This window comes from Trichomycterus rosablanca, chromosome 23 (assembly GCF_030014385.1).
Source record: "Trichomycterus rosablanca isolate fTriRos1 chromosome 23, fTriRos1.hap1, whole genome shotgun sequence".
Taxonomy (NCBI): Eukaryota; Metazoa; Chordata; class Actinopteri; order Siluriformes; family Trichomycteridae; genus Trichomycterus; species Trichomycterus rosablanca.
This window is the reverse complement of record NC_086010.1, coordinates 8,857,538-8,880,172: the sequence shown is the minus strand read 5'-3', so window position 1 is coordinate 8,880,172 and position 22,635 is coordinate 8,857,538. Positions and strand designations below refer to the sequence as shown.

The window sequence follows — 22,635 nt, the reverse complement described above, 5'->3', positions numbered from 1 at the left end:
GTGCACTTGTCAGAGCGCTCTTAGTGCAGGTCCCAAGCCTGGACAAATAAGGTGGGTTTCATTAGGAAGGGGATTCGATACCAAATCAAGTATACAGACCAGACTGCTCCGCTTTGTCGACCCATCAGTCGCTTTATCCTGGTCAGGGCTGTGGCAGGTGTGGTTTTACCAGGAAACATTGGGTGCAAGGCAGAAATATCTATCAATCCAGGTCACAGGGATTTTTAATCTAGAGGATTGTACCTTATTAAGACTCTCTTCAGCAAGGTTCTGGATGCATTCCTTATTGGTTTGGATTGGTTGGATTGATTCCAGTGAAACAGATGTGGGTATTTCAATTTTCCAAGGGGCCACATGAAATTAACAGAAATTAATTCTGCTCAATATTAATCGTATCTCTTCATACAAAGCAGTAAACTGTACAGTTCTGATAAGCTGTTACTGTTAGGAGTAGATGTTACAATCAGGCAAATCTATTTCACAAAGGCCCTGCGAACATGTGACCGTTCTCAAGCACAGCTTAAACATACTGTTAGAAAGTTAACCCCTGACCTCTATTGCTTCTTCCGAACCTACAGGTGTCCCGGCTTAGATGAGGCACTGAGGAATGCACAGTTGCCATGGAAACACAGTCCCAGGCCAGTTCCGCAGCGGAGAAGAAGAAAAGGGTGGAGACCATCGTGGCGACCAAGAGCTCCTCCTTGACCCGAACTGAGATCAGCGAAAAGGCTGTGGCCTCCAGTACAACCTCCAATGGTAAACCTCAAACCTCACATGTGACTTCCAGTTTTCACCTCTTGTCACAGCTGATGTAGGTCAAATTGATGGGGCTTGTTTTGTTTTACACTTTCTATTGAGGCTGTTGGAAATTGCAAAAGGTGTCCCACAAGGCTAAATCCTGGGGCCTGTTTTGTTTTACATTTTAGAATGGTTTGAAACTGATCATTCAGTGCTTTTTAAAAGATATATTGGATAATATCAGATTTGATTAGAATGCATATGCATGGTTTCAGAGTTAGCTAATGGTCAGATTGCAGTGTGTGGTTGTGTGGCTTTTGGAAATCGCAAAAGGTGTCCCACAAAGCTCAATCCTGGGGCATGTTTTGTTTTACACTTTCTAATGAGGCTGTTGGAAATTGCAAAAGGTGTCCCACAAAGCTCAATCCTGGGGCATGTTTTGTTTTACACTTTCTAATGAGGCTGTTGGAAATTGCAAAAGGTGTCCCACAAAGCTCAATCCTGGGGCTTGTTTTGTTTTACACTTCATATTGAGGCTGTTGGAAATTGCAAAAGGTATCCCACAAGGCGCAGTCCTAGGGCCTGTTTTGTTTTACACTTTAGAATGGTTTGAAACTGATCATTCAGTGCTTTTTAAAAGATATAGCAATATCGGATTTGATTAGAATGCATATGCATGGTTTCAGAGTTAGCTGATGGACAGACAGCAGTGTGTGGCTGCGTGGCTGTTGGAGATCACAAAAGGTGTCTCACAAGGCTCAATCCTAGGGTCTGTTTTGTTTTACACTTTATATTGAGGCTGGTGGAAATTGTACAAGGTGTCCCACAAGGCTCAATCCTGGGGCCCGTTTTGTTTTACACTTTAGAATGGTTTGAAACTGATCATTCATTGCTTTTATCGGATTTAATTAGAACGCATATACATGGTTTCAGAGTTAGCTAATGTGGCTGTGTGGCATTTAAAGATTGCAAAAGGTGTCCCACAAGGCTCAATCCTGGGGCCTGTTTTTTTTTTTTTGCTATTTTGTTATGCACTTTACCCTTTTTCTCCTAATCTTCCGCTGCTGGAGACTATGGTCGTGTCCGAGGAAGGTATATTCACCTGCCTCACGTTCCCTTCGACGTGTGCGCAGTACACTGACCCCTTCTTATTCACCCACACGTTTGGTGAATTCGCACATGAGGCCAGTATTCGCGTGCGGAGAGCCACACACTGATCTTTGCGCTCCTCCACTTCCTGTACAGGTGCCTCGGGCTACTAAACAAGGTCCTTACACAGCGTCGAAGACCCCACCCACATTAGTCCGGTCTTTTACCCTCCCGGCAGCCTTTAAACGGCCTGTGTTGTTTTACACTTGATATTACGGCTGTTGGAAATTGCAAAAGGTGTCCCACAAGGCTCAATCCTGGGGCCTGTTTTGTTTTACACTTTATATTGAGGCTGATGGAAATTGTATAACGTGTCCCATAAGTCTCAATCCTGGGGCCTGTTTTGCTTTACACTTTATAGTAATGATATTGTTTCTTGTGTAACTGGATGTAAAGTTCATTTGGATGCTGATGAATACTGTACATTCTGCTGTTTAATCCCCTTTTATGCTTTACAATCATTACAAGTTACAATCAGTAACCATTAATTAGCTTGTTTTACATTATTAACCCAGGCCAAAATGTAGTCGTGTTCATGCCTATAATTTTGATTGGTAGCATTTTCTTTACACGGTGCTCGGGTGACGTAGCAGATGATTACTCTATCCCAGTGGTGCTGGGATCCATGGTTTGATTCCCCAGCAGTGTTATCGGCCAGTCGGGCATCCTGCCCAGGTGTGTTACTGCATTGTGCCCAGTGATTCCAGGGAAACCTGACCTGACATGACCATGACTGAGAAAAAGCGGTCACTTGTGCGTTTTATGTGTGTTTGTGTTTATGTGCTAATGAGTGCGTGTTGGTTTCTACCCCTCTAAAAACCTCAGGATGAAATGTCTTAATTTTAGGCTATTTATTTAAACAGAGACATTCCTTAAACATATTAGAAACCTTCTTTCTCGTTTCCCCTCGCTCATCTGTTGTGCATTCCCAGATGGCCCGGACTCCTTCATTAATAAAAAGTGAGGTGGGGGAAGGGGGGTGAGGTGCAGAGTTTTCCTGTTGCAGAAAAATCATGACTGCAATTTGGCTTCGGTAATGGTAGATTTTTCTTTGGAACGGATGGCTAATTGCTCTGGAGCATAAGGATTTTTTGGCAAGTTACGACCAATTTTAAACGTCAGTGCTGCACCAGTCGACTCGCGCATCCGTTCAGGGGGTTCGGCTTTCTTCAAGATACATTTGGAGTCAACGGACTTGCTGGGTTTTTTCTGCAGCGTGTGGCCAACACTGATCAGCCATAACATTAAAACCACCTCCTTGTTTCTACACTGACTGTCCATTTTATCAGCTCCACTTACCATATAGAAGCACTTTGTAGTTGTACAATTACTGACTGTAGTCCATCTCTTTCTCTGCATGCTTTGTTTGCCCCCTTTCATGCTGTTCTTCAATGGTCAGGACCCCCACAGGACCACCACAGAGCAGGTATTATTTAGGTGGTGGATCATTTTCAGCACTGCAGTGACAATGACATGGTGGTGGTGTGTTAGTGTGTGTTGTGCTTGTATGAGTGGATCAGACACAGCAGTGCTGCTGGAGTTTATAAATACCGTGTCCACTCACTGTCCACTCTATTAGACACTCCTACCTAGTTGGTCCACCTTGTAGATGTAAAGTCAGAGACGATCGCTCATCTATTGCTGCTGTTTGAGTTGGTCATCATCCAGACCTTCATCAGTGGCCACAGGACGCTGCCCATGGGGCGCTGTTGGCTGGATATTTTTGGTTGGTGGACTATTCTCAGTCCAGCAGTGGCAGTGAGGTGTTTAAAATTCCAGCAGCGCTGCTGTATCTTATCCACTCATACCAGCACAACACACACTAACACACCACCACCATGTCAGTGTCACTGCAGTGCTGAGAATGATCCACCACCTAAATAATACCTACTCTCATTGAAGAACAGTATGAAAGGGGGCAAACAAAGCATGCAGAGAAAGAGATGGACTACAGTTAGTAATTGTAGAACTACAAAGTGCTTCTATATGGTAAGTGGAGCTGATAAAATGGACAATGAGTGTAGAAACAAGGAGGTGGTTTTAATGTTATGGCTGATCGGTGTATATACGTATAATAATAAATACAGTGGTACCTTGCAACCCCATTATTTTACATTAGCCTAAAATATATACAGCTCCATAGAACCATGGGATGCATTAACAGGTTTCCCATACATCCTTATTGGAAAAAGTACCTTAAAACTCATCACATTTTAAACTAAACGCCACTCCCAGAACCAATTGATGTCGAGTTTCGGGATACCACTGTATTAACTCCTGTCTGACCACTGCTTATTTCCTTAACCGTGTCCTCAAAAGAGTCCTTACTGCGCTCATGAGATCACTTACACATTCCCAAATTCCTGGTGGGGTTATAATTACCGCTCTTTTCCCCTCATTCCTCAATACTTATAACCTCTTATAACCTCTTATCTGATGTAACCGAAGACCTTTCCCCTCCCCAGCACCCCTACCTTAACCTCAGCAGCTCTGCCGCCCCGAACCCTTCTCCTAGAGGCGAACAACAAAAGCTGATTGTTACCAGCAGACGAGCTGATTTGGGAATCAGTTCATTTAAACAACATTGAGAAATGAAGACGTGCAGAAGTGTCAAAAACTCCAACTAGTTCAACAACTGACTTCCAGTGATTAATCATAACTTTAGTTCAAGAAATTCCTTTCCTTCTTTTACTTATTTATTCTAGAACTCTCAGCTTGAAGCTCTATTGTCCACCCTTTTCCCTCTTTTTTTGCGTGAGAGGAAAATACCCCACGTGGTGCAGTGAAAGTATGTCTTTGGCAGTCGAGAAAGTGTGGGGCGAAATCTGAGCTCGGTCGGAGGAGCGTGTTTGAGATCATGCAGCCGCTCGGGATATGTTGAAGGCTTTTTTGCATATTCATGCTTTAAAAGTCGTAGAAGCTAAGACAATAGATCTAGGTTTGCCAGATTCATTATTCTGTTAGGCTGTGTGGTTCAACATTCAGACTGTTTTTATTATTGTATTAGTATTGTATGATAATACTTGTGTACTTCAGCTTTAATGTATCTTGATCTATCCATCCATCCATCCATATATCCATCCATCTATATATCTATCCATCCATCATCTATATATCTATCGATCCATCCATCATCCATCCATCCATCCATCTATATATCCATCCATCATCCATCCATCTATATATCTATCCATCCATCCATCCATCCATCCATCCATCATCCATCCATCCATCCATCCATCCATCCATCCATCCATCCATCCATCCATCCATCCATCCATCTATCTATCTATCTATCTATCTATCTATCTATCTATCTATCTATCTATATATCATCCATCCATCCATCCATCTTTTATTATTGTATTAGTGTTGTATGATAATACTTGTGTACTTCAGCTTTAATGTATCTTGATCTATCCATCCATCCATATATCCATCCATCTATATATCCGTCCGTCCGTCCGTCCATCCATCCATCATCTATATATCTATCGATCCATCCATCATCCATCCATCCATCTATATATCCATCCATCCATCATCCATCCATCCATCCATTCATCTATATATCCATCATCCATCCATCCATCCATCTATATATCCATCATCCATCCATCCATCCATCCATTCATCTATCTATATATCATCCATCCATCCATCCATCCATCCATCATCCATCCATCCATCCATCCATCTATCTATCTATCCATCCATCCATTCATCTATCTATATAGCATCCATCCATCCATCCATCTATCTATTTATCTATTCATCCATTCATCTATCTATATATCATCCATCCATCCATCTATCTATTCATCCATCCATCTATCTATATATCATCCATCCATCCATCCATCTATCTATATATCATCCATCTATCTATATATCCATCCATCCATCTATCTATCTATTCATCCATCCATCTATCTATATATCCATCCATCCATCATCCATCTATATATCATCCATCCATCTATCTATATATCCATCCATCCATCCATCATCCATCTATATATCATCATTGATTCATATATGTATTAGTGTTGTATGATAATACTTGTGTACTTCAGCTTTAATGTATCTTGATCTATCCATCCATCCATATATCCATCCATCTATATATCTATCCATCCATCCGTCCATCCATCCATCTATATATCCGTCCGTCCGTCCGTCCATCCATCCATCATCTATATATCTATCGATCCATCCATCATCCATCCATCCATCTATATATCCATCCATCCATCATCCATCCATCCATCCATCTATATATCCATCATCCATCCATCCATCCATCCATTCATCTATCTATATATCATCCATCCATCCATCCATCCATCCATCATCCATCCATCCATCCATCCATCTATCTATCTATCCATCCATCCATTCATCTATCTATATAGCATCCACCCATGCATCCATCCATCCATCCATCCACCCACCCATCTAATTTATACAAGAAAGACAAGAGAGGGACGTTTGGGTGGCGCAGCTGCCTGTTATGCTAGCCCGACAACTCTGGGATGGGGTTCGAATCTCGGGAGATGATATCAGCCGGCTGGGCGTTTACACCCAATTGGTTTTATTTGAAGGGCGGAAAGGAGATGGTCTACACACATAAACAGTGTTTCTTGGAGGAACCGGACCCATTGCGAGTCTCAGCCACCCTGTCAGACATAGCCAATCAAGTCTGTGTAGACGCCCGGTTGGCTGATAGCACCGCTGAGATTCAAACTTTTGCACATTTCATTTACTGACATTACTTTTAATGTTGTTACCACCATTATGGACTAGCATTATATTCAATATTAGAGAAGGGAATGCTGGGTAAACATATACAGTACAGTAGGCAGTCAGTCCTTTTCTCCCACACTAACTCCAAATTTCCAAGCTCTTCCTTTCTCTCTCACGCTCTAGTCCAAATTGTTTGGGCATGGCGTGTCATTGTGCATTCCCTGACAGCTCAAAAAAAGGCCAACTGTGCCCCCACAATGGCCCGATTGGCCGTCTCTTCGTCCCAGCGCTCACCATGCAGGTGTAGTGCCAAATTCTCTGATTCGTTTTTTGCTGTCGAAAGAAAAAATGAAAATGAAGCTGCAAAAAGCACTTTTTTTTTATTCCAAACAAATATTTTATCATTTTGCTTATCAGATGTTTGACTTCTTGTATCTAGTAGATGAATGAAATGTGTGAAAATGAAGTTGGTAGGCGAAGGGGGGTGAGGAGTGAATAAGTAGGGTGTAGAAGGGAGGGGGATAGGAGAGAATGCAAGCTTGAAAAATAGTAAAGGAATGCATGCGGCGGCCTTGCAGGGTGCAGAACTTGGCGCCTAAAGTTTGGCGCCTTTTCCGCCACTTGTGCAGGGCTAAGTGTGACGAATCGTGAACTTTGGCAGTAAAATGTAAACAAGAAGGAACAATAGTTTTGTGTGATTTCATACATTAGTAGACGGCTTGTGGAATATTATATATGGTCAAAAATATCCGGACACACATTGTTATTTAATTTTCATGTTTTACCATAACTTGGGTCATGATTGGGGTCATAGTGGGTTCAGTTTCCCATGAATCTCTAGGCACAATGCATTAGCACACCACTTGACCACTTACCCCCCTCCCCTCAGACATAGCCAATCATGTCTTTATGTAGATGCATGGCAGGCTGATAGCACCACTGGGCATACAAACTTGGGATTTCAGCTACCCCAGACATTATCAATACTTGTTAAACTACTTGTTTGTGTGTATATATATACATACACAGAGTGAGCAGTTTATTAGGTACACTTATCTGGTGCATACATTCATTGATTACTATATAAGCTACAATTACTGACAAAATATAAGGCCAACAGCATCATGTGATCAGAAATTGTCCACTGATAAAAGGCTGAAGTAGCTCTAGTACAACCAGGGTATGTGTTCCTTTTAAAGAGGCCAGGATCCAGCGCCGAGATTCTGAACTCCTCTGTTCGAAACACGCCGTTGCCACCGTTCGCTGGGCGCCATCTAGAGGGCATAATTGGCAGTGCCTGCAGCAGACACGGTTCTGCTCTGGGCGGGATGACCGAACTATGTGGGTGGGGTCTTTAAACGCTGTGTAAGGACCCGGATTGGCAGATAGAGAGGCGCCTGTGCAGAATGCATAGGTGAGAAAGGGTTCCGCTAAGGGCTGCGCGTGGGTCGGAGGGGGCGTGAGCAGCAATATACCCACCTCGATTGCAATCAGGGATCCCCCAGCAGCGGAAGACAAACTGACGACACTAAATTGGGAGAAAAGGCATAAATAAAATAGAAAAAAGAAGAGGCTAGTACTTTTATACAGTTTTTAAAAATCCCAACACTGCTGCACCTGCTACACTCATACCAGAACAACACATACTACCATGGTATTGCTGCGTTAGTCTCTTTGCAGTGCTGAGAATGATCCACCATCCTATAGTATCTGGTCAAAGTGTACAGAGCAACAGATAAATAACAGTCAGTAATTGTATACTCAAAATAAAGTGCTTGGTGACTGCTGGGATTCAGTTTTACTACATTTTGGAGCATGACTTCTGGGATTCACTTCCATTTGACCGAATGATAATTGAAATCCTGATCAAACCATTACACTATAGACCACACTTTGTCACGGTCCCCACAAGGGCACCTCCCCAAGATGTTGCCACAAGGTTAAGAGCACACTATTTTTTAGACTTTAAAAGTAAGTCAACTAATTAGTGTTAAATATTCTAGTTAGAAGAAGTGTCCATATGCTTTTGGTCATGTGTATCATCTACAGACAACCCCTGACATGTGAATCGATTCACTGATTCACTTCATTCGATCATTGATTCGTTTGCATGAACCAGTGGGTCTGGTAATCAGTGGACACAAAGCATGGACACACGCTAAGCCATTGAAAGGCTTTAGCCACCCTCTCAGACACAGCCAATCATGTCTGTGCAGATGACCGGTTGGCTGCTGAGATTCGAACCTGTTTCTATTTCATCTTTCTAAAAGTTTAATCACACATTTCATCTTGTTTTAAAACCAGGGTGGTACAGTGGCTCGGTGGGTAGGTGAGGAGTTTGCATGTTCTCTTTCTGTCTGTGTGGGTTTTCCTCTGGGAGCTCCAGTTTCCACCCACAGTCCAAAGACATGCAGTCAGGTTAACTAAGGTGTGTGTGTATGTGTGTGTGTGTGTTTGCCCTGTGCTTGACTGGCAACCCGTCCAGGGTGTTTCCTTCCTTTCACCCAGTGAATTGCACCCACCACGACCCTGACCAGGATAAAGCTGTGGTAAAATGAAAGAAAGAATGAACGAATGTTTTAACCATCAGTTCATCCTGGTCAGGGTCACGGCAGCTATAGTTTCCCTCAAATCTCTGAGAGAAATGCAATAACACAATGAACCAGACATAGCCAATCGTGTCTGTATGTGGACACCCAGCCCGCTGGGGATTCGAACCCTGGCTCCCAGTGGTAGTGGGCTAGCGTCATTTACTGTTGCACCATTTTAACGCATCTGAGTGAGTGAGTAAGAATGAATGAGAGAGAGAGAGAGAGATCGAATGAGAGAGAGAGAGAGAGGGATGAGTGTCTACTCCTCTTTTTAGGCAGGCATTTAAATGATCAAATAGAGCAAATAGAGGGGAATGTCACCAGACAGGAATAAAGTTCCTGTTAGCAGCGCGGGTGGAAAGTAATTTTCCGATAGCGTGTCGCGGTCCATCTTTGTGCCTCAGATAAGGGTTCATTTCAGACGCTCGCGCCGCCGCCGCCCCTATTCTCACACACCTGTGATAACAGCTTGTGGAGCCTAATTGAAAATGTGCTCCAAAATGGATTTTCACTCTCGCCCCTTTCTCTCTCTCTCTCTCTCGCCCTTCACTTTGCGCTCGCTCGCTAACCCCCCTTCCCCCGAACCCTTCGTGCTTCTCAGTTTGCCGTTGTTACTCTTGTGGGGGAAATATTGAATGGATCCGGAGGACGGAGTGTACACGAGTGTGTTTGAGGATCATTGCTCATAGACATGTCAGGCGACTGGCAGCAGCACGATCAGTCTTATTAATGAAATCATTGATCACTTGATGGGACTCATAATCAACTGTTTCCACACTCTGTTACTTCACTGCTCCTACGCGCACACACACACACACACACACTCACGTCACGTTTTGTTTGATCTATCTCCTCCTTAGTTCTTCCCCCAAATTCTCATACTATTTTTTTGGCTCACATTTAATTCAGTTCAGTTCATTATAATTATCTAATCATAATTATATTAAATACAAAATACTAGGGATGTAACGATACACTCTACCCACGATGCGATGCGATTCACGATACTGGGTTCTCGATATGATTTTTCAAACAAAATTAAATTGAAGACAAATTATGACAAAGTTTCCTTTCATTATTTCTCTTTAAAAAATACTGTATTTGTGCTTATTTATTTATCTAAATAATGAATTCCCTTCATTATGCAAAACAATGCTGCACATTTTCCTTTTTGTGTAAAAAAAAACTGAAATAAAAAAAAATCCCACATAAAATACATTAATGAATAATAGAAATAAAGAAAGTATCCTCACATAAATAAATTTGACTGGAAAATTCCGAACCTGGCAACCCTGTAGTGACGTCGACCAGGCAAGGTGAATAGCGCCAGTGCCCTCCCTACAAAATACACATTTTTCTGTAAAAAAAATGGGTAAATCTGGTATGTGGACTACATTAATTTGCTGTGAAAGAAGCCGAAAGAAAGAAAGAAAGAAAAAAACAACAGTTTGTGTGTATATTTTTATATACATTGCTGAAAGCCAATACCCTCCTTACTTTTAACCTACACCTTAAAAGTTGCTTTTGTAAATAAAAAATGTAGCTTTTTAATGTTCCGGGCTCAAATCTCAAAGGGGCTATAGGCCAGCCAGGTGTCTACACAGACATGAATGGCTATATCTAAAATGAAGAGGAATGATCCAGTCGACTGGGCACCCCCTAGCAGGCACAATTGGCCACTAGTCTGCTGGGTGGGAAAAGACAGGACTAAAAAGAGAGGGTGGGGTCAAACATGCTGTATAGGGACCCGGCCCTGGTTAGTAGTCCGAGGCACCTGTATGGAAGTGGAGTAACGTGGAGATCGGGGCATGACTCTCCATGCGCAGACACTATTGGCTATATCTAAGAGGAACAGGAATGATCCGGTCGACTGTGCAACCCCAGTATGCCCAATTGGCCACTAGTCTGCTGGGTGGAAAAAGACCGGGGTGGGGTCTACAACGCTGTGTAAGGACCCTGGTTTGTATCCCGAGGTGCCTGTATGGAAGTGGAGGAACGTGGAGATGGCTGTGCGCAAGACTGACCTCCACTGAAGTATGGGCAAAAAGGATGTGGTCGGTGGCTTGTGCACGCATCGGAGGGAGCATGTGTCAGGCAAATATACCCTCCTCTGAGGCGATCGGGGTCGCCTCGCCGGCAGCGGAAGACTAACTGGTTACGCTTAAAGGGAGAAAATGCATAAATAAAATTGCATGATGTGTAATTGGTACTCCCTTCTCGCTTAAAGCCTGTAGTTACCCAGGTTACCCCAAAAAATACACCGTCACACAGTAAGAAACTTCCAGAAAGCATTACCACCTTATCTCAGCCCTCTCCTTTCTTTCTATAATTTGCCTTTCTCTACTTCTGTCCCCCCGACCACTTCTCAGTGCCCCCAGCAACCTCAAACAATGCAGCACAAATTCTTTAGTGCTGTTGGGGTCATGCTCTTGTCCCTCTTGTCTCCTCTGGAGCTCATTTCCTGGAGCAGTGGGGAGACGGGCATCAGGCTGGCACAGATCACAGCCTCTCCGCTGCCTCGGGACATGGATTTGATCAAGCTCCAACCGTACCGGGGCGGAGGGGCCCTCGGCGAGGCTGCCCCTGCCTAACACACAGACACACTAACACACACACACACTTGGAAGTGTGATTTCCATTAAAATGCTGTGGAAGTGTATGCTGTGATCATGTAAGATAGGGGTGTTTTGCCACCGGTTTAACCTGGTCAGGGTCTCGGTGGACTGCTGGACGCACACAATAACACACCATGGTCAAGACTGCATTTTTTACTCTCTGTCTGGGATGAGTACAGGGTCATTTTACCTGGGAATCGAACCCAGGACCTTCTTGCTGTGTGGCAACAGTGCTACCCACCATGCCACTGTACCTGTCTAAAGAGATCTTCCCAAATATACATACACATGGTTGAATAGTGCAAACAGAACCGTGTAACTGGTGTCTTATCACAGTGTGGAAGTGGAGGAACGAGGAGATCGGTGTGTGACTCTCCATGCGCAAGACTGGTCTCACGCTCGAATCCACCGAAGTATGGGTGAATAAGAAGATGTAAAAGGTGCACAGCAGAGCGTATGTCAGGCGAATACACCCTCTTTGGACATGACCCCAGTCGGTGTGATCAGTGTGTGACTCTCTATGCGCAAGACTGGTCTCACGCTCAAATCCACCGAAGTATGGGCGAATAAATAAAAAGGGGTGGTGGCTTGTGTCTTTTGTGAATATGCTGGGTCGAAATATACACGCCGACCTAGATTATTACTTTGCTGGGCGAAGAAAGGGGCAGAATGGTGGTGCAGTGGGTAAATAGGACTGGGTTTGATTCCCCAGGGTCTTTTCTGTGTGGAGTTTGCATGTTCTCCTTGTGTCCATGTGGGTTTTCTTTCAGCAGTCCAAAAACATGCAGTCGGGGTAATTGGAGCTACTAGAATGCCCCAAGTGTGTGTATGCTGTGTGCTGTGTGAGGGACTGGCAACCTGTCCAGGGGGGTAGCACTGTCGCCTTACAGCAAGAAGGTCCTGGGTTTGATCCCCAGGTGGGGAGGTCCGGGTCCTTTCTGTGTGGAGTTTGCATTTTCTCCTTGTGTCCATGTTGGTTTCCTCCCACAGTCTAAAGACATTCATTCAGGTTAATTAGCGCTACTAAAATGCCCTAAGTGTGTATGCTGTGTGATGGACTGGCAACATGTCCAGGGTTTCTACTACTTCTACCTCTCACTGGTTTTATGTGTTCTGATCTACACACCATGCCAGTATTTTAGAATTCAAAAGCTTTCATGAGTGTTTTCTACACGTCCAGCTGAAGAGAGCCGTGAAGACCAGACGTCTCTTTGATGTCTGCTTGGAACGAAGACTCTTGGCTTTTGGAATTACCAGCCGGTATGAGCAAACTCTGATTGATTTGAGCAGTTTAGGTTTCAAAGAAGCATCTTTTTGGTGAGAGATGAGATGATCTTAGCTGTTAAAGTGGTTGTAGAAGGTCCATTGTCCTTGTTGCACTGTGTACGGAGAGACACACCCTGACAGCACTCTTTTCCCCGTCTCTGTGGAGGCGCCATCAGTCAGCCAGCAGAGGTCATAGTTGCATCAGTCATGAGAGAGACCCTATCCGGCTTAATATCCCACCCCTATATGAACAACAGGCCAATCATTGTTCATGTGGTCGCTCAGCCTAGCCGGCAGGCAGAGCTGAGACTTGATACGATGTATTCGAGATCCCAGCTCTGGACGCCAGCGTGTGTTTTACTGTTGCGCCACCTGAGCGACATCTTTTCATCTATATTAACAGCCACTCCTCTGCGAAGGCGTCTCACAAAACTTTTTTTAAAGGATGTCTGTGGGGATTTGTGCACATTCAGTCAAAAGACAAGCACTTGTATGGCTGGGCACTGATGTTGGTCAAGAAAGCTTCAGTTGATTTTCCAGTTCATTCCAAAGCTGTTCGGTGCAGGCCACTGGAGTTTCTTTAAACCAAGTGCTTGTGTGCTGCTCAGGTGGCGCAGCGGTAAAATACACTAGCACACCAGAGCTGGGATTTCGAATACATCGTATCAAATCTCAGCTCTGCCATCCGGCTGGGCTGGGCGGCTACATGAACAACGATTGGCTTGTTGTTCATACAGGGTGGGGAAGCCGGACAGGGACTCTCTCAAAACTGATGCAATTGCGATCTCTGCTGGCTGGTTGATGGCACCTGCACAGAGGAATAATGCGAGGAATAATGCGTTGATCAGGGTGTGGCTCTCCGTACACAAAGCTGTTCCGCATATGAACCCGCCTAGTGCAGGTGAAAAGATGCGGTCGGCTACTGCACACGTGTCGGAGGGGGCGTGTGTCAGTTCTCCTCATCATCAGTGAAGAGGAAGCATTATGGACGTGCTAAAAAGTCGGGAGAAAAACAACAGAGACTTTTTTTTAAAGTATGCCTGTGGGAATTTGTGTCCATTCAGTCAAAATATGACAGCATCTGTATGGATGGGCACTGATGTTGGTCAAGAAAGCTTCAATTGATGTTCCAGTTCATTTCAAAACTGATAGCGGGGCTGAGTGCTTGCTTTGTGCACTGGGTACAGTCATGCTTGAACTGGTGTGTAGAATTTGTGCCTGAAACACATAAATTGAAGAATTAGAAGGGGTGTCCCAATACTTTTGTCAACACCTTTTGTGTGTTTTGTACTAGTTTACTGTACCAGTAAATTATTAAGCATTTTTAATAGTTATACACTTGGATTGCAAATCAGTTAGCACAGTGTTTATGAATGTTTCACACACACACACACACACACACACACACACAAACATGCGCTCTTGTAAGAACACACTCCCATAGTCGCGTACACACACAGCACGCTCTGTCTCTTTTACGAACAATTTGGCGACCTCATGACTTCGTTTCAGTGTATCGCCCAGAGACCGGGCAGCCCTTATTATGTCTGCCTCCTCATCAATGCAGCCATTGTCCGCATCTGGCACAGTTTCTGCACCCTCAGGGGGGCTGAGGAGGGGTAGATGAAGTGATGAGGTGGAGGGGTGGATGAGAAAATTACTATACGCTCTCTCTTTTTTTAATGTGTAAAAGTTTGTTCCTCCCTCTCGGTCATATAAACTCCAACAACACACGCTCTGTTATGTACACACCGGAGTGATTCATACTTGGCTACACATGCAACTACAAGATCTAATCAGAGCCAAATGTGGACACCGATGACTTATTTCTTTTCTAATCTATTTATTTAAAATAACTTTTGGGATTAGATTTTATTTGCTTTATTCCTTATCTGCGTTCGTTGGTAAAAATGTGCATAAATGCTGCTGGTTAAACAGCTGGAACAGGCGTGACCAAGCGGGTTATATTCAGTAGTAAAAACAGCCCGATAGAACAGGTGTAAGCTGCACCATATGGACAAAAAGTATTGGGACACCCCTTCTTATTTTTGAATTCACGTGTTTCAGCCACAGTGATTCCTAACATAACATTAAAACCACCTCCTTGTTTCTACACTCACTGTTCATTTTATCAGCTCCACTTACCATATAGAAGCACTTTGTAGTTCTACAATTACTGACTGCAGTCCATCTATTTCTTTGCATGCTTTGTTAGCCCCCTTTCATGCTGTTCTTCAATGGTCAGGACTCACCCAGGACCACTACAGAGTAGGGTCATTCTCAGCACTGCAGTGACACTGACATTATAAACACCTCACTGTCACTGCTGGACTGAGAATAGTCCACCAACCAAATATATCCAGCCAACAGCGCCCCATGGGCAGCGTCCTGTGACCACTGATGAAGGTCTAGAAGATGACCAACTCAAACAGCAGCAATAGATGAGCGATCGTCTCTGACTTTACATCTACAAGGTGGACCAACTAGATAGGAGTGTCCAATAGAGTGGACAGTGAGTGGACACGGTATTTAAAAACTCCAGCAGCGCTGCTGTGTCTGATCCATTCATACCAGCACAACACACACTAACACCCCACCACCATGTCATTGTCACTGCAGTGCTGAGAATGATCCACCACCTAAATAATACCTACTCTGTGGTGGTCCTGACCTTTGAGGAGCAGGGTGAAAGCAGGTTAAACAGTAAGTAGAGAAACAGATGGACTACAGTCAGTAATTGTAGAACTACAAAGTGCCTCTATATGGTAAGTAGAGCTGATAAAATGGACAGTCCGTATAGAAACAAGGAGGTGGTTTTAATGTTATGGCTGATCAGTGTATGAATGAAATTACATGCTTCCAAGTTTGCAGCAACAGTTTAGGGAGGGCCATGTCCTGTTCCAGCATGACTGTGTCCCTGTGCACAAAGCAACGTCTATAAAAGCCATGACCTCAGCCTCATTGAACAGCTCTGGAATGAACTGGAACATCAATTGAGATTTTCTTGACTAGCGTCAACCATACAAATGCTGTTTTTATCCAAAAAGACACAAGTTCCCACAGACATGCTTCAAAATCTTGTAAGAAGCCGTCTCAGAGTACTAGCTGTTGTTATAACTAAATAGATCACACAGCGGTCACTCTTTTTAAATACCATTTGTTTTTAAAATGGGACGTCCAACAAGCTCATGGTCAGATGTCCAAATAATTTTGGTCATGTAGTGTCTAGAATAAACCCTCCAGTCCCTTTTATCAGTCATGGGGTAAGCGAGTGGTTCTTAATCCCAGATGTGGAGATCCAGAGATCCTGCTTTAACACACCTGATTGAACTGATCCACTGAAGAAGTCAGTGCTTAATAAGCTTTTCATCCAAGTTCAGTGTCCCATCAATGCCTCTCAGTCTCCGGGGTTTGAACCTTGAGGACTTTGGCATTGGGGTGTACGTCCAACAAGCTCATGGTCAGGTGTCCTCATAATTTTAATTTTGTAATGATGGTAACTCTTCATTTTAGTTGTATGAGATGGTTTTAACCTGTTTCTCTCAGCCTATTTGTTTGCATAATTAAAATGAATTATGTTATTTATAATGCACTAACTGGTTCATTGTGATAATTTTATTATTATTATTATTATACATACCTAGCTATTCCCCTTCTTATGCCTATTATTATTATTATTATTATTATTTTATATTATTATTTTTTATTATCATTATACATATCTAGCTATTCCCTTTCTTATGCTTATTATTAATATTATTATTTTTATTCTATTATTATTTTTTATTATTATTATACATATTATACATACCTAGGTATTCCCTTTCTTGTGCTTATTATTATTTTTATTATAATATTATTTTTATTATTATTATACATACCTAGCTATTCTCTTTTTAATGCTTATTATTATTATTATTATTATTATTATTATTATTTATATTACTATTATTATTTTTATTTAATATTATTATTATTATTACTACTATTTTTATTTATTATTATTACTTTGTTTTTATTATTATTATTATTACTGTTTTTATTTTTGTTATTATTATTATTACTGTTTTTATTTATTTTTATTTTTATTGTTACTGTTTTTATTTTATTATTATTATTATTATTAATATTATTATTATTATTTTAAATTCCTAGCTATTCCCCTTCTTCCTTTTATGCTGATTATTACTATTATTATTATTATTATTATTATTATTATTAATTATTATTATACATACCTACCCATGCTTATTGTATCTTGTGCTTATTATTATTATTATTACTATTCTTTTATTATGCATATATTACCATTTATATCGACCTAATACCATATATGTAAATAGTTTTAGGTATAATTATTATATTAACCATAGATAGACACTTTGGCATTTACGCAGTGACCTTTGGGGACATTCTGAATGAAGGGATTTAACCAACTATAGTTCTCTTTCCCGAGACCACATGATTAGTGTGTAGAGAACACAATGGTTGAATCCAGCATAAGACTTGAGGTCTGGAATTCTGATTGTTCTGTCATTTTTATGAGTTTTGGCTTGTAGTTTGGAATTCCGATTGTCACGGTGGCCTGCGAGGAGGCAATATTTGTACATCGCCGCTACAGAAAAGTCGTAAGCATTAACAGCTGCGGCTTCAAAGAGTCCGGTCATACAAGAGGGTCAAAACACTCCATCTGTGATGCATGAACTCGGGAGCAATAAACTGAACCCAGTGTACAACCAACTGGCAATGGTTTATGTAGACCTACTGAACTTGACTTAAGTCAGTGAACCAGTCAGTGGGACACTTACTTCATGTAAAAAAGTTTTAGATCCCTCATGCATTGTAGTAAATAATATACCAAAATGTAAAAGAGTCATTTCTTTCCTTTCATTTACATGTTTTATCACCGCTGTATCACGGTCAGGGTCAAGTTTGCTCCTGTTTCCCCAGAATCACCCCAGAATTATGACGCCATTCATAGTGGGGCCAGAGAAGATGATAGCACCGTGTCCACTCACTGTCCACTCTATTGGACACTCCTACCTAGTTGGTCCAACTTGTAGATGTAATGTTAGAGATGATCGCTCATCTATTGCTGCTGTTTGAGTTGGTCATCTTCTAGACTTTCATCAGTGGTCACAGGACGCTGCCCACGGGGCACTGTTGGCTGGATGTTTTTGGTTGGTGGACTATTCTCAGTCCAGCAATGACAGTGAGGTGTGTCTGATCCACTCATACCAGCACAACACACACTAACACCCCACCACCATGTCAGTGTCAATGCAGTGCTGAGAATGATCCACCACCTAAATAATACCTGCTCTGTGGTGGTCCTGTGGGGGTCCTGACCATTGAAGAACAGGGTGAAAGCGGGCTAAAAAAGTATGTAGAGAAACAGATGGACTACAGTCAGTAATTGTAGAACTACAAAGTGCTTCTATATGGTAAGTGGATCTGATAAAATGGACAGTGTGTGTTAATGTTATGGCTGATCGGTGTATATTGATATATTACTATATTTTATATTAATATAAATAATAAGGTTTTCTGGTGTATATATCATTCATGATACCACATTTTTTATGTAGTGAGCTTATTCTGACACAACCATCTTAATTCTGTTCTAAACCCCACTGCATTCCCCCAGATCACCAGCTAGGCAGGACTAAGCGCCGGCCTGAAATCTCACCCGCTCAGTAGCGAATGCCAAAGCAGCACTTCATGTGACATTTTCCGTCATTGATAAAGTGCTTAGCGGCAAGCAAATTAATGATGCCGGCCAGACCGAGAGCCAATTTTTCTTTTGGATGGATGGAGGGGCGGGAAAGAGCTCGCGAGCGGGAGGAGGGTTGAGGGGTGATGGGAGAATAATCCCGTTCCGGCTAAACGGCTGATCCTTCTCATTCTTCAGATATCAAATGTCAGAAGTTAAATTAGCCTGCTAGCCCCTGATAGCGGTTAACATGCTTTTAAATGGAGAGCGGAGGAGGGCCGACAAGACCGGTGAATTCCAGCCCCCCCCGCCCTGTTGGATGTCAGGCAGGTGCCTTTGAAGTGTCTAATTAACCATCACTCCACTTGCAGTCTTAATAGGCCACGCTTTGCTATGCCTGACTGACTTGTACCTGTATTTACACCTAGCTTAGCGATGCAGGCAGGATTTTAAACACTGAAATGTTTAGGATGTTGGTTTGGCGGTGTTCTTTTACTATAGTAACAATAGTATAGTAATATAATGAGGTGAAGCCATGCATCTGTAAGAATCTAATCCAAAGTGCAAAATTGCTTGACCTAGGTAGAACTATACAGTGGCTAATAAGTCAACAACAAAAAAACAGGGGCAATCGCAAGTAAATAAGGTGGCCACTATAACGGAAACAAGGAAACAAAAAAATAAAACATCTGCAGCCAACGATGGAGAAAGTAGATACAACAGGGATAGTGCAGTAGTAAGAACTGATTGTCACAATATGACAGGCTGCTCTGGTGGAAGAACAGAATTAAGACTATAGTGGATACAAGGTGACAAATGAAAGACAAAAACATCCCAGCCCACGATGGAGAAAGTAGATACAACAGGGATAGTGTAGTACTAAGAACTGATTGTCACAACATGATAGGCTGCTCTGGTGGAAGAACAGAATTAAGACTATAATGGATACAAGGTGACAAATGAAAGACAAAAACATCCCAGCCCACGATGGAGAAAGTGGATAGAACAGGGATAGTGCAGAACTGAGAAACTGATTGTCACGATTTGACAGGCTGCTCTGGCGGCCTGTGACAACTTAGAACCCTTCTGGACTGGCAATGCACAGGAGGTACACCCAACTGGCATTGCCCAAGCACAACATGGATTTACGGGCGATTTCCACTCCAAAATTAGAAATCTCTAGAGCAGTCCGCTCTCCCAGGGCGGTTCCTTCATGAGGCCCAAGACTCTGGTGACACCGGGTGAGTTCCCAGAAAAAAAATAGTGTGCATGGCACAGCGATTTCCTCATAACTGAGGCAGTTATGAACTCTGAACGCTGATTGTTGGCACCTGCACAGAGTCGAGGAATAATGCGTTGATCAGGGTGTGGCTCTCCATACACAGAGCTGATCCACATATGAACTCGCTTCATGCAGGTGCAAAGATGTAGTCAGCTAATGCACACGTGTCGGAGAGACGTGTGTCAGTCTTGCTCTCCTCAATCAGGGCGGGGATCGGCATCAGTAGAGAGGAAGCATAATGCAATTGGGTAATTGGATACACTAAAAAAGTTGGGAGAAAACGGGGGGGAGATGCATAAACCAAAAGAAAAGCAGGTTTGCTAACAAAGGAGCTGGCAAGTGTGAAAGTGAGAAACCGTAATATGTTAAATGACTCCCACCTGAAGCAAATAAACACTAATGAGGCTTTTAGTTAAAAAGGATCAAATAGATCAAACATTTGTGCCTGAGTGCCCCCTCTGCCGGCCAAAATGGCAATGCAGAAGGACAAACTCCCATTGTGGCTCACTGCCGAATGATGCACGTATCGACTCCTGGTGATTTTAGCAGGTTTGCCAACAAAGGAGCTGGCAAGTCTGAAAGAAACTGTAATATGTTAAAGGACTCCCACCTGAAGCAAATAAACACTAATGAGTCTTTTAATTAAAAGGATTTGATAGATCAAACATTTGTGCCTCAGTACCCCCTCTGCCGGCCAAAATGGCAATGCAGAAGGACAAACTCCCAACATGGCTCACTGCCGAATGATGCACATATCGACTCCTGGTGATTATAGCAGGTTTGCCAACAAAGGAGCTGGAAAGTCTAAAATGGAGAAACCGTAACATGTTAAGGACTCCCATCTGAAGCAAATAAACACTAATAAGGCTTTCAATTAAAATGAAGCGATAGATTAATCATTTGAGCCTCAGTGCCCCCTCTGCTTGCCAAAATGGCAATGCAGAAGGACAAACTCCCATTGTGGCTCAATGCCGAATGATGCATGTATCAACTCCTGGTGATTTTAGTTAAATCAGATGATATCAGGGTTTGTCCTGGCCTAAACAGAAAGCAGAAAGCTTTGTTTAGGGCTCAAAGGTAGACAAATACCAGACAATCTTTTTGTATGGTGGTGTGAAATATGCATATGCTATGCAGAAAGTTCTCAAGTCTACTATCAATTTAAAGTCATCACTGATCTTTCTTATAAGATCAAAGCTAAGAGAAACTAGCATGTCTGCTATCACCTAACGATATCATGAGAAAGCTTTTCTTACTTTTGGTGCCTTATCCGGGTTAGCTCAATGCCTACTAACTCCAATCACGCCCCCATTATGCCCTCTGATCAAGGCCCCGGCCAAGTGCGCTAACAGGTTCTGATGGGAGCAGAGTTGCGAATCAAGTGACGACGGCGAAAAGCCAAACTCTGAATAGGCCAAATGCACCATTGTCCACCATCGGAGAGGCACTTTTACCCACACGCTCCACTCCTCCACAATCATCCGCCGCTGATGGACGAATGTTGAGGCTGGTGTTAGAGAATGCGTTTCCCGAAGCTCGGGGATGGGGGGGTAGGGAGAGAGAGGATGGCGAAGTCTGGCAGAGCTTTTAAGCCTTTTTTCACTGATGCTGATTTGAGGTGAGGAGAAAGAAGCTTTTTCTTGGCTTTGATTCCTCCCCCTGATAATTCTGAGTAAGGAAGTCAAGGCCTGCATCAGTCCCTAAAGGGGGGGGGGGGGCCTGCTACCCTGACCTTGTAATTAAGGTAGGGTCGCGATCTTTAGGTGGGTCGCAAACCATAAAAAATTGCACATTTTAACAGGGATAATTTTAACAACCCTTGTGGAGGCTTTACATTGCATCTTGTAAACCACAGTGGGACCAGATTGCCACTATTTTTATTAATTAAGTATATTTCATTTGTGTTTTGTGTTGATGCATTGTTTGTGTTGCCTGGGTCACGGTAAAAATCATGGACAAAATGTGGGTCGCTTTAAAAAACCCTGGTTTAAAAAATGTAGAGGGTGTAAATTACATTTGTTGGTGGGTTTACATTCTCTTAAATACACCGATCAGCCATAACATTAAAACCACCTTCTTGTTTCTACACTCACTGTCCATTTTATCAGCTCCACTTACCATACAGAAGCACTTTGTAGTTCTACAGTTACTGACTGTAGTCCATCTGTTTCTCTGCATGCTTTGTGAGCCCCCTTTCATTCAACACACCCATTATTTAGGTGGTGGATCATTCTCAGCACTGCAGTGATACTGACATGGTGGTGGTGTGTTAGTGTGTGTTGTGCTGGTATGAGTGGATAAGACACAGCAGCGCTGGTGAAGTTTTTAAACACCTCACTGTCACTGCTGGACTGAGAATAGTCCATAGGATTTTAAAAAACTAGAAACACATGAGGCATGTTTGTAATACCCCATGAAATTACCCAGATTTCATAACAGATTATGCATCATATGGGATCTTATGTTAATTCTGGTAATAATAAACACATTCTACTCAACTAATAACATAGTTATAATAATAATCGTTCACTATTA

The 22,635-nt window shown here is 42.7% G+C and overlaps 1 protein-coding gene across 1 annotated transcript in view; it reads left to right on the top strand.

Annotated features, from left to right (window-relative positions):
- Positions 1-22,635, top strand: part of gli3 (GLI family zinc finger 3) — a 159,539-nt gene that overhangs the window by 27,313 nt on the left and 109,591 nt on the right. Inside the window, exon 2 of the mRNA XM_062985354.1 lies at positions 579-756. Within this exon, the coding sequence (XP_062841424.1) occupies positions 621-756 (136 nt within the window). The 5' untranslated portion in view covers positions 579-620. The remainder of the gene's footprint in view (positions 1-578; positions 757-22,635) is intronic.